Source organism: Bos indicus x Bos taurus, chromosome 24, assembly GCF_003369695.1.
Source record: "Bos indicus x Bos taurus breed Angus x Brahman F1 hybrid chromosome 24, Bos_hybrid_MaternalHap_v2.0, whole genome shotgun sequence".
NCBI classification, from domain to species: Eukaryota; Metazoa; Chordata; class Mammalia; order Artiodactyla; family Bovidae; genus Bos; species Bos indicus x Bos taurus.
The window spans coordinates 30673741-30687478 of record NC_040099.1 but is presented as its reverse complement, the minus strand read 5'-3'; the positions used below and the strand labels follow the sequence as shown (position 1 = coordinate 30687478).

General features: G+C 38.9%; 1 protein-coding gene across 1 annotated transcript in view; it reads left to right on the top strand.

Annotated features, from left to right (window-relative positions):
- The window catches only part of TAF4B (TATA-box binding protein associated factor 4b), a 108400-nt gene extending 96516 nt beyond the window's left edge, over nt 1-11884 (top strand). Inside the window, 1 exon segment of the mRNA XM_027525986.1 lies at nt 10461-11884. Within this exon segment, the coding sequence (XP_027381787.1) occupies nt 10461-10628 (168 nt within the window). The 3' untranslated portion in view covers nt 10629-11884.
- The last annotated feature ends 1854 nt before the right edge of the window (nt 11885-13738 follow it).

Here is a 13738-nt window from a genome sequence, read left to right as displayed (position 1 = left end):
AAAACATAAAAACACAAGAATAAAGAAAAGAGAAAACAGTAATACAAGTATTTACTTAGTTAAAATAACCCTAAATTTCTCTGTGAAATATTCCTAAATAAAATATTCAGATTTTCAATTAATGTTGTCAGTTAAAACCCAGGTTTTTATGGAAAACAGTGTATCTGCCTTAAGTATTGCAGCAGTACCTAGTTAGAATATGTTCTTGAATTTCTATTTATGCAGTTTTTACTAAGAATTGTAGACAGTTTTGAAAACAGTAAATATAAGTTGTTACTGAAATGTTTACTACAACTTGTTTGTTTGACTTATCAGACTGTGCCACTTGTTTGTATTTTTATTAAAAAAATTTTTTTGTTTGTATTTTTAGTTGAGATAAATTCATATATCACACCAGCACTTCTTATGCTTAGTATTTTCATGATTTATCATTTCTCCGTTCTTTTACTTCCAACCTATCTGTGTCTTTATTTAAAGCTGGTTTCTCTTGGCTAGGGCTAAGTCACTTCAGTCGTGGACTCTTTGCCTCCCTATAGACCTTTCAGTCATATCCTCTGTCCATGGGGTTCTCCAGGCAAGAATGCTAGAGTGGGTTGCTGTGCCCTCCTCCAGGGGATCTTCCCAGGGATCAAACCTGCATCTCTTCGTCTCCTGCATTGGCAGCAGGGTTCTTTATCATTAGTGCCGCCTAAAGTAGTGCGTAATTGAGTTTTGAATTTGTATCCAGTATGAAAATTTATTTGGACAATTGAGTTCATTTACATTTAATGCAGTTATTACTGTGATTGGATTTGAGTCTCAGTTCAGTTCAGTTCAGTAGCTCAGTCATGTCCGACTCTGCAACCCCATGAATCACAGCAGGCCAGGCCTCCCTGTCCATCACCAACTCCTGGAGTTCACTGAGACTCAACGTCCATCGAGTCAGTGATGCCATCCAGCCATCTCATCCTCTGTCGTCCCATTCTCCTCCTGCCCCCAATCCCTCCCAGCATCAGAGTCTTTTCCAATGAGTCAACTCTTCGCATGAGGTGGCCAAAGTACTGGAGTTTCAGCTTTAGCATCATTCCTTCCAAAGAAATCCCAGGGCTGATCTCCTTCAGAATGGACAGGTTGGATCTCCTTGCAGTCCAAGGGACTCTTAAGAGTCTTCTCCAACACCACAGTTCAAAAGCATCAATTCTTCGGCACTCAGCCTTCTTTACAGTCCAACTCTCACATCCATACATGACCACAGGAAAAGCCATAGCCTTGACTAGACGAACCTTTGTTGGCAAAGTGATGTCTCTGCTTTTGAATATGCTATCTAGGTTGGTCATAACTTTCCTTCCAAGGAGTAAGCATCTTTTAATTTCATGGCTGCAATCACCATCTGCAGTGATTTTGGAGCCCAAAAAAATAAAGTCTGACACTGTTTCCATTGTTTCCCCATCTATTTCCCATGAAGTGATGGGACCGGATGCCATGATCTTCATTTTCTGAATGTTGAGCTTTAAGCCAACTTTTTCAGTCTCCACTTTCACTTTCATCAAGAGGCTTTTGAGTTCCTCTTCACTTTCTGCCATAAGGGTGGTGTCATCTGCATATCTGAGGTGACTGATATTTCTCCCGCCAATCTTGATTCCAGCTTGTGTTTCTTCCAGTCCAGCGTTTCTCATGATGTACTCTGCATAGAAGTTAAATAAGCAGGGTGACAGTATACAGCCTTGACATACTCCTTTTCCTATTTGGAACCGGTCTGTTATTCCATGTCCAGTTCTAACTGTTGCTTCCTGACCTGCATACAGATTTCTCAAGAGGCAGATCAGGTGGTCTGGTATTCCTATCTCTTTCAGAATTTTCCACAGTTTATTGTGATCCACACAGTCAAAGGCTTTGGCATAGTCAATAAAGCAGAAATAGATGTTTTTCTGGAACTCTCTTGCTTTTTTGATGAGCCAGCAGATGTTGGCAATTTGATCTCTGGTTCCTCTGCCTTTTCTAAAACCAGCTTGAACATCAGGAAGTTCACGGTTCACATATTGCTTAAGCCTGGCTTGGAGAATTTTGAGCATTACTTTACTAGTGTGTGAGATGAGTGCAATTGTGCAGTAGTTTGAGCATTCTTTGGCATTGCCTTTCTTTGGGATTGGAATGAAAACTGACCTTTTCCAGTCCTGTGGCTACTGCTGATTTGAGTCTACCATATTGCTAATTTGTTTGTCCTTGTTTTTGTTGCTGTTATTGTTTCTCCATTCTTTTCATCTTTTGAGTTAATCAAGTAGTGTTTTAGTATACCATTCTATATCCTCTTTTAACTTTTTAACTATACCTCTTTTGTTTTTTTTTTAATGGTTGCTATACAGATTTGTCTAAAGGTACAGTAAATATTGTTAACTGCTTACACTCAATCTTGAATGAATGCCACTTCACATACCATGTAAAAACCTTTTAACTGTAGAATTCCATTATATAAATCCTTCCCCTCCTTTGTGTTATTTGTCTTCACCTGTTTTACTTCTGTATGTTTTAACCTCCATAGTACATTGTTATTACTTGGTCATATATCGCTTAAAGAATTTATGAAAATAAAAACAGCTTTTTAACATTTATCATTTCTAGTGCTCTTTCATTTTCCCTGTAAATTCATTTCTTTCTAGTATCATTTTCTGTCAGTCTGTATGCAATTAGTCAACTCTAGAATTACCAGAGTTTCAATTAAACAAAGCTACTATTAATACATTTGAATATACTGGTAAACCTATCTTTGCTTGTGAGGCACAGCAATCCTTACAGATACTGTAGCTTTTTTTTTTTAAACATTTACAATCCTGAAAGGATAAAATTAAAGCTGGCTCTGAAAGAAAAATCTTTTACTGGCAATCCTTTAAAGAAATTCTCATAGAATAATAGATAAAACTTGTTTCTGGACATAGTTTACTTGAGTTTTTGGAGGACTTTATAAGTGTCTTAATTAAATGTTAAAGAAAATAACCAGAGTATGAAGAGGAAAATCCTACTGATACAGGCTTTTCAGCTTGCAGTAAGTTACCACTTTTCAGAATTGACATTTATTTGGTTGCTTGCTGTTCTTGTGTGTTGTATTACTTGGTGGGTTGAAGACTTGCTGACTCTTTGGAGAAAGTGACAGAAAATAGCCTTTTGAGTAAATACCGTCTGGTGGCAGCTTTGTGGGGATGAATAATGTAGAAGAACAAGTCATCAAAAGACTTTACCTTTCAGGTGTTCTCCCAGATTTATTTGGCTTAAAGGTAAGAATAGCAGCAGGATCTTGATTTAAAAGCCCATAGTATGGCTCATTTTCACTGTTCTGGTCATTCACATAACTGATATTATTGAGTCATACTTTGTGCAGAAGTGTACATGTTGATTGGATAGCAGCTAAGTGCCATATATATAAAATATTCACAAGTCCAAAATCCTTCCTTTCCAGTGAGTGGGCAAGTTATTAGGTAGTTGTGTTGCATTGAACACATGTGATGGTAAAGTAGAGAGCACTGAAGTCCCCGGGAGATGCCCCTCATCTCAGCCAGGGCTAAGTGTGTTTGTAACACTGGAAAAACATGTTACCTGAGTTGAGTCTTGAAGAACTTAGTCAAGTGCTGTGATACAAGGGTTGGACAGAGATTGGAGAAGGAATCCCAAGAGGAGAGAAGTAACTCTCTCAAACAAACTGGAGAACACATGCTATGGCATGATCAATAGTTTGAGTAGTAAAAGGAAATGAGAGATGAAAATGTGGAGAGAAGCTTTGTCATGCTCATGGTTGACTGTGTCTTGGTTAGATACTTGGACTTGGTCCTGGAGAAGATTTTTAGCCACTGGAGTGCTTTAAATAGGAAAATGGTATTACCGGATTACTTATTTGAGAAAGATCATTCTCATTGCAGTGTGAACACTGTTAATACTGAAAATAGGAAGATTTCTTAGAAGGCTGATGAAGTAATCTCAGGCATGGAAGTGAAAATGTAGAAAGATGTGGATTATTTGGAAACTATTAATGAGGTAGAACTAATAAGAAGTGATAATTTGGATATAGAAGGTAGGCTTGAGGGTGACACCCAGTTTTCTGGCTTAGGCATTGGAGGTGAATGGTTTTACCACTCCTTTAAGTGAGAAAGAGAAGAGGAAAACAGGAGAAGTAATGACTTACAGCTGTCTTCCCCAGCCTCTGGTAAAGAATCCACCTGCCAATGCAGGAAACATAGGTTTGATCCCTGGGTTGGGAAGATCCCCTCGAGAAGGAAATGGCAACATACTCCAGTATTCTTGCCTGGGAAAGCCCATGGACAGAGGAGCCTGGCGGGCTACTCGCAAAAGAGTCTGACACAACTGAGTGACTAAACAACAACAAAAATGATTTGCCGCATTCTTTATTAGGAAGTTGAACAATGAGGTCTAGAATTTAAGACGGTGTTCTTTTGGAGGTAAAGATGAGAGTGGTTATTAGCACAGGGCAACCAGTATTGTCTTTATAGCTCTCATAATTGCACAGCTAGAATTAGAATTCAGCTTTACCAAGCTGAGCCACAGTGGAAGTCCAGAATTAGAATTCAGAACCCAGGATTACGTGTCACATCAGTCCATTTAGACATATTACTTCTGTAAAAGACTGCTGAAACACAGAAACTTAGAGATGACAAAATTCTAGGGTGGAAATTAACATGCAGGGTTGTCTGTGTTCTGAAATAAATGTAATAGAGGTGAAGGATCTATTACTTCAAGAGTTTTGCTTGTTGACCAGCAGAGGGCAGGCAACAACGCGGCTCAGTATCCGTAACTTCTGCTCCGTGTTGCCCTTCAGGCCTGGAAGCTCAGGCCTTCTAGTATAGACTTTCAGTGTTCTTGTTACACGAAAGCTAGACATCCAGGACACTTTTATCTATCCTTGCTTCCAAGACTTAGAAGGTGTTTCGTTTTTGTTCTGGAGCCAGATCTGCTTTCCACTCGCTGTTCCCTACGTCTGGTTCTTATTTTTCCTTAAAGTTTAAGACTAGAGTCATCCCTTAAGAGCTGCCATGGTGACATGGGGTTAGAATAAGATCAAGAGAGTCTGAGAAATATAATGGCTCTTTGCCTTCTGGTACAAATGTCCAGCTTTTGTTCCTGGTTAACTGTTAAGATTCAAGGACATGTTTGTGTTTTTCTTGGTCTTACGATTCAGAGACTAGAATGGAAGGAATGGACATTGGCTTGTGGAGATAGCGCTGATACGCCTGGTTGGTTCTGTAAGGCAGCACTGCCACTCCTCCACTATTTGATGTGAGGAGCCCATGAAAACCTTCCTGTCCCAGGGCACATCCTTCATCCACTTGCTGTATGTCTGTAATACCCATTAGTTTCCTTTGTAGCTTTAAGCATTCAAAGCTCAACTTAAATTTAAAATTTTCACAAAGAGGGACACGGATGGGGTGGCAGGACAAATTATCGATATTTCTTTAACCAGGACTTACAAGAATAGGACTTAGGCAGGAACGTGTAATTGGATTTAACTAGGGGGTGCAAGAAAGATCTTGGAACTAGGGTTACACTGTTTCCAATTTACAAACAGTGCCTCCAAACTGACAAATGACATTTATAGAGAATATACTGTATGCCAGGCATTGTTCCTATTTAATCCTTAGGCCAGTTTTATAATCTCAGTTACTATTCCTGTTTTGCAGATTAGGAAACTAAAACACAGAGAAGTTAAGTAATTTTTCTGAGGTTACTGTGGAGGAGACAACCTATATGCACCACCATTCAATCCTCCTCTGTATTTTAATTTTTTCATTTATTTATTAATTTATTTTTGACTCTGCTGAGTCTTCATTGCTGCATATAGGCAGGGTCCAGGCTTCTCATTGCAGTGGCTTCTCTTGTTGCAGAGCACGGACCGTAGGGGTGCACAGGTTCAGTAGTTGTGGCATGTAGGCTTAGTTGCTCCACAGCACGTAGAATCTTCCTAGACCAGGATCAAAACCATGTTCCCTGCATTGGCAGATGGATTCTTAACCACTGGACCACCCAGGAAGTCCCCCAGATGACTTGAATTAGTACATGGGCTAGAATTCGCTAGTATAGCAGTAACATCATTTAAGAAAACATAGGTAGAGACACTTTTAAAAGTTTTACCTCACAGCACCTACCTGCTGTATTGAGAAATATGCATAATTGGTTATTTTTAATTACTTATTGATAACTGACAGTGTTCAAGTGTTCCTTATTAGATCAAAAAAGTTCCTCTAAAAATATGAAACTTTGTTTACTGATATAATTGAACAACTTAATGAAGAATATTCATTGGAAGGACTGATGCTGAGGCTGAGACTCCAATACTTTGGCCACCTCATGCAAAGAGTTGACTCACTGGAAAAGACCCTGATGCTGGGAGGGACTGGAGACAGGAGGAGAAGGGGACGACAGAGGATGAGATGGCTGGATGGCATCACCGCTCGATGCACATGAGTTTGAATGAACTCCGGGAGTTGGTGATGGACAGGGAGGCCTGGTGTGCTGCGATTCATGGGGTCACAAAGAGTCGGACATGACTGAGCGACTGAACTGAACTAAATGCAGGCTAACTTAATTGACCTGGAAGTTTTAGAGAATGCTTACATTTAGGTTTGGTTATGCTTCTGAAAACATCTGTTGTACACTTAGTAAGTGAATTATTTCTTTCATCTTCATTGAATTTCATCTTCTCTTTTCTCCTCTTTTCATCTAAATGAAGAATACAAATGAAAGAGTATCTTCATGTAGAAAGTCGATTGGGAAAACCTTCTATTTCAGAAACAAATAGTACATTGTCCCAAGAGGTTTTTTTTTTTTTCCTTCTTACAACTTCTCGTCTCCTAACTACATTTGTGTTCTTTGGCATTGACTGAATAGCATAACCAGAAATCAGTCCTAGACAACTTTGGGCAAAAAGACTTGGTGAGAAAGAAGAAAATGAAAACTGATGGTGAGGGCAGATTTTGAGTTTTTACAACTCTGGGTTCCACCCTCCTTACCGTGGATAATTAAGAGGTAGTTGACTGTTCTTGGCCAGGTCAGTGGGAAGCTGACAAGTCAGACTGTGGATTTTCCCACATCATCAGCCTAAGAATAAAATTGTTATATATTTGTATCTAAGTTCAAGAAAGACTGGCTTTCCAAGCCAGCCACTGGTTTGGGAGAAGAGAATGCTGTCACCTTCATAGAGCTGTGAATTATAAAAGACATTTCTGTTGGGTTACTGCATGTCCCTTGGGGTTTGTTTCATTTATAACATTGCCTCAGGCCTTCTGCGGCATCCTGTTGGAATGACCTCCTTTTCAACCCTGTGCTGGCAGCTGCAATGTGGCTCTTTCCCGGGGATCCTTCAGGCTGCTCACGTGACCAACATGAACTGCGACCCCTTTGTTCCTTACCCAGATGATTAGTTTTCCTTCATTTTTCTTTTCTATTTAATAATTTTGCCTTATTTTCTGTCCTCTTTTTCCTCTTCACTTCCCTTTTTATTTATTGCATACACAAGACTTTGGGTAGCAATTTAAATTCTTTTATTGAAGTATACCATCAGTGCAGAAAAGTACACAGATCATAGGTTAGCTTACTGAATTTTCACAGCATGAACATACCCATGCAGACAGTCCTCTGGTCAAGGAAGAGAACATCACCAGAATCCCAGCAAACCTTTCCTGTCCCCTTTTTCTGGTTACCATTCTTCTCCCTTAAAGAGAATCGTTGTCCTGACTTCTACAGCTTTGCCTGTTTTTAAATCTAGAAATGGAATCAAACCGTGTGTATTCCTTTGCACCTAGACCCTTTCATTGAACATTTTTGTGACTTGTCCATGTTAATCTGTTTATTCCTGCTGTGTAGTATTCCATTTGTGTGCATAGTCCAGAGTTTATTCTGTTCTTCATGGGCATTTGGATTGTTTCTAGTTTAGGGCCATTATGAATGGTACTGCACACATTCTCATACATGTCTTTTTATCAAAAGACATGATATATTTCTGGATATTTACATAGAAATGAAATTGCCAAGACTTAGTGTATCCATCTAACCATTTAAATTTCATGTCAAACACTGCATGGGTGATTTTTGGTGAATTCTTGGTAGGAAACATTTGTAAACATACAGATTCAGCTTCAGCATGTCTAATCTTTGGCTATGAAAAATGCTCCTAGTTAAATGTGCTGTAGTTCTAAACAGATAACTCCTATATACAACAAAATTGCCACTCAGTCATGTGTTTCATTAACTTTCGTCCTAATGTGAACTTTTATCCAGCATTTCAAAGCTGAGTTGGTGGTCCCATTCTGTAAAAATCTTACCTGAATATTTTGACGGTGATAATTTACAAGAGTTAAGATTTCATGTTTGTTACACGGCCTCTAAGTAGCAGTGCTCTAAAAGCAGGGAAGAGTGATGTGCTGGTGCTTGACTGTCATGCTTAGTCAGAGCTACAGAGGCTGGCACTCGTATTTGTACAGATTTGTACCAAGACACCTGCAAAGGTGATGAGAGACAGGCTCTACACCATAGAGGGTCTCCAGGAGAAGTAACCAAGCAATTGTGTAGCCAAGAGTAATCTTGTTGTTCTTTTTTTAAAATCAGGACTTTCCAAAACTTGTTTCATGAATGCTTCTGAATAAGTTTAACTTAATGAGCATAGAAATGTGATTGTGATATCATATGCCTTTGAAAGGGAATAGTATCTTTGAAGGAAAGTTTATTTGTGAAATAAAATGTTGCCAGTCATTCTGTGAACATGTATGGAATTAAGTTGACTTGCTTTGACCATAATGTTTTAGAGACCTTCAAGGGAATTTCTTTACCTTCCATCAAAATAAAAGAAGAAAAAACAAAAACAGAAAGAGGTAATAATTAAAATTTGATGGTTATAAAAATTTAGTAATGGAACCATCAGATTCACTTCCCATGTTAGGTATATAGCTTTCCTTTAGAAGAAAGTCTTCTGAGGAGGGAAAGGAGAGTTGCTATTCCAGTTGAGATGGTTTTGAAACAAAGTATAGTAAAAATAAATAAAAGAATGAGAGAATAAAAGATTTCATTTCTGCCAAATTATTCTGAGTATTCTATATTTTTATTTCTTCAGTCTTTTTTTAAATAGTGATGTATAGACATACTGATAAGAGAATTTAATATCTTAATACAGAAATACTGGATTTCATTCTATTTTGAATGACATTTAGAACTCACACTGGAGATTGTTCTATTTTAAATCAGTACATTCAATTGAGAAAGTATTGCTGATGATCTATGTTGTCCTGTGTACTTGGCTAAGCCCTAGATGACATAGAAATAATAGTTCCTGTCCTCAGAAAGCTTACAATCTAGTGTGTATGGCATGTACAAATTACAGTGTAAAGCAGTTGCCACAGAGAGAATTCTTGCAGGAAAGGAGAAGGCAAGTAGACCCATTTGAAGTGAGTCTTAAAGGATAGGTAGATTGGTCTGGAATGGCCTTTTGCTGATCTTGGCAGTGAGAAGTAAGGCTAAAGGGAAGCAGGTAATGAGTTTGTACCTGATATGGTATCCCAGGTGACACAGTGAATCTACCTGCCAAGGCAGGAGATGCAGGTTCAATCACTGGTCTGGGAAGATCCCCTGGAGAAGGAATTGGCAACCCACTCCAATATTCTTGCCTGGGAAGTCCCATGGACAGAAGAGCCTGGGAGACTCGAGTCCGTGAGGTCGCAGAATTGGACACAACTAAGTGACTAAGCAGCAGCACAACACAGAACAGACCAAGAGCATTCACTTTAGACCAAGTTAAGAATTGAGTCTTTGCTCAGTGTTGCTGTCTGACCTTAAACAGTTATGTCAACCTATCCAAGGTCAGGTTCCTCATTTACTTAGTGGGGACAGCACCCAGGTAACTAGCCGCAGCATTGTTGGAAAGATGAGAATCCTGTGCAGAAGTGTAGCTCTCAGAGTATATATACCACGTGCTCAGATAGCTACTCCGGACAGAGAGGGACCTTGAAGGTTTGTAAACCATGGAGTGGTGGGATCTGAGTCACGTGAGACTTTTACTTTTATAATTGACATACAAAAGATGGCACACATTTGAAATGTGTAATCTGAAAGTTTCTTCCGCAAATACAAGCCAGTGACATCATCGCCACAGTGGAGTTATGACCACATCCAGCACTCCCAAAAGTTTTTCTAAGACCTTGAATGAACGGTCAGCCCTGCTGTGTGGGCAAAGAATGGAGTGCAGTGGAGAAGTCAGTTAAGAGGCTCTGGCTGTGGTCCAGGTAAAAGAGAGAGTGAGGGCATGAAGCAGGTGTGCCGGCTGTGGCTCCCCTGACAGCCTGCAGTGCTGGAGGACCTGGTTGAGCTCCATCGTGATGTGACCTCCAGCACCGAACTCAGGAGCCAGAGGAGAGCAGCCTCTTGCTGAGCTGACAGATTTCTCTTTGAAAGATGGCTTACTTTATACTTGCTTCTCCCTTTATTTTGTTTAGGGTTTAAAAGACAACCTGTTTGCTTCTGGGACGTCCAGTCTGACAGCCAGCAAGCAGCTGGTTCGTCCAAGAATCACGAGAATCTGCCTCAGGGACCTGATCTTCTGTATGGAGCAGGAGAGGGATATGAAGTATTCCCGAGCTCTATACCTGGCCCTCCTGAAGTGACCACAGCCCCGTCATCCAGACCCTTGCTACTTACTGCCAAAGAAGATGTCGAGAGCGTTGTTGCACATTTCAGTTTCTAGAAAATAATCACCAGTAGGGGAGACCATTGTTTACAGTTATAAACTTTTACTAAATCGTGCTTATATATCCCATGAGGTTCTTAATGACTAGGATTCAGCTTTGTCTCCTGAAAATTGGTTGTGACATACGGTTTACACCGTAGTAGGCCTCTGCCTTCGTACGTGTTTAATTACAGCAAGGCTTTGTTTGTTACTGCCTGCTTCACTTGTTAACAGGTAAGGTGTCTCTCCCTGTTACATCCTGCACTGAGATGCAGGGGGACAAGAGGAGTCTTTACTTACCAGAAAACTGTATGTATTTCATCCTACACGGAACCTGACTCAAAGCGTTAGGTTTTCTGGGCTGGAATCAGAAGTTGCTAAGCTAACTATGACAGTCACCTTCTGTGGTTGAAGGTGACAAGCCACAGGGAAAGGCCCAGTGGTGACTTTGGTCAGCTGAGACCCATTGATGTCAAAACATTGATAAATGGTGATAGTTTGTGCCCGAGGTTCCCTGGTTCATGTCACTACGTGCTACGTGCTGCTCTGATACCAAGGGGACATCCTTGTCAGGGAAGGATGCTATACATTGAAGCTGCTGGTATACCTCATTGAAAATTGGAAAAGATAGTTTACGAAGGAATGATGGGGTACTGCCTCCAAACTGATGCTTTATACACCTAAGAGGAGGCAGATCAAATTGGAACTCCAAAGCAGCCCATACATGTTTTGTTAACAGGGAAAAAACAAAAATCACAGCCCAACCAAAAAGGAAAATGTGTCAAACATTTTCAAATTACAGTATTTCAAAAGAAAGTTATTCTTTGTTTTGTGTATTGCTTCAAATCTCAAGAAGGATAGTTTTATAAACTCTTTTAGCCTAAGTTTTAAGCATCTTGTTGAATTAAAAAAAATCCTAATCAGTGATTAGAAATTTTTAACAATGGATTCCATTTTGGGTTCTGTACACAAAAAGTAATGTCAGCATCTTACTCTTGGAGATCTTGGCTCTGCATATATTATGAGAAGCATGTTACATGTATACTCCTCTAAAGAGGAGGCTGACATTTTTCAAAGCAAACCCTCTATTTTTTTTTAATTCGACTTTTTTGGCATGTAGCTGGTGAAAAAATAATAACTGTAGTTAGAATCACATACAGAAAGAGTCAGTAAATCCTCCAAAGAAGGTTTTTTTTAAAAAAGGGGGTGGGGGAGGAAGCTGTGCTTCTTAGAAAAAGAGTTCAGGGGAAAAAAAAAAAAAACCTCAAGTATGTTATTCTTCATCCTGTTCTTCCCTCTGGGACTGTTATGGCCGTATTCTGTACTGTAGTAAGTTTTAAATTGGCCACATTTTCTGTTTCAGCAAGTTATTATGTAAAAATGCTATAAATTATGTATATGTTTAAAAAAAGTCCTTTAAGAAGAGATCTGTACCTAAAGTTGTTTTTGTATATTTAAATGCTTAGCTTTATTTTTTGGTAAAGTGCAGCACACTCCCATATTTGTGTATAATCTTCTTGATCAGATGTTTAAAATTATTGCAAATACTTCATTAAAATAATTATTTTATTATAAGAATAACGTTGCACAATCACTGACGTGGGCAATATCTCTGGAAGTCCGCCCATGAAGCTGGGGGCTGGGCAGTGAATCTTTCTTGGCTCGGATTGTTACTCTGGAGAATGAGCATTCTAGAACCTCACTTCAGATCCAAGCTCCTGTATCACTTTCTTTGACATAGTTGTAAATTTGCATGGTATTTGACTCACAATGAAAGCTATGCATATTCATTACAAAAGCTTTTCTTGACACATCAAAGTTTTCTTACACAGCTATTCCTTTTTCCAAATTTATGTTTATTATACATTTTAAACTTTGGGTCATGGAGTAGATCTTACACACAAAAGGACAAACACAGTGGACCCAAGGTATTCCTCCATTCAGTTTGCAGAATGGTGGCCCTGGTGCCAATTTGATCTCTTAAGTGAATTCTCTGTGACTCACGTGTTGCTGCCAATATTTTAATTCACAAAAGTATATTTCCAGTTCTTTTGAAAAATTAGATGATCTGGAGTCATTAGTTGTACGCGTTTGTGTGACGACCTTCTGGAGTCAAACCACTGGCTGTCTACTTTAGATGTGAGGGCACAAGCTCACAATCCCTTGCCTGATCCCCTTAAGCACTGACGTTTGAGGCTCTCTGCCTTCATGATATATTTACTTTGCGTGATGAAAACTAAAAGAGCAAAGTGCCAGAAATTCTCCATCTATTTACTGTGTTTAAGCAACTTTATTGGGACATGCTTTACATATAAAATTCACCATTTTATTCGTTTAATTTTAATATGACTGATGGACCTTTTAAATTATCTCTTTGAGGATATCTATAAGATTCTTCTCTTTAAAAAGGTGAATTTAACATTCTTTCAAAGCCTATATTTGTTTTTGTCTTTTTTTAACTGAAAGTTTCAATTCTATAGTTCTTTAGTGTTTTACAATTTTCAGAAGTTTCACACATATGATTTCATGTAATCCTATAATAACCCTTTCTCCCCTCCCCTCTCTCTACTGGTAACCACTAGTTTGCTCTCTGTATCTATGAGGCTGCTGCTTTTTTGTTTTTATTCACTAGTTAGATTTCCATTTGTAAGTAATATCATATGGTATTTGTCTTTCTCTGACTTATCTCACTTAGCTTAATGCCCTCCCATCCATGTTACTGCAAATGCAAATTTTCATTCTTTTTTATGGCTAAGTAGTACTCCATTGTGTGTATATACATATATACATACCACATCTCTACTCATTCATCTGTTGATGGACATTTTGGTTCCTTCCATACCTTGGCAATTATAAATAATGCTGCTATGAACATTGGGGTGCATGTATCTTTTTAAATTAGCATTTTGGGTTTTTTTTTTTTTATCTATACCCAAGAGTGGAATTGCAGGGTCATATGGTAGCTCTATTTTTAGCTTTTTGAGAAACCTTCATTTTTCCAGTTGGCTGCACCAATTTACATTCCCACCAACAGTGTATGAGGGTTCC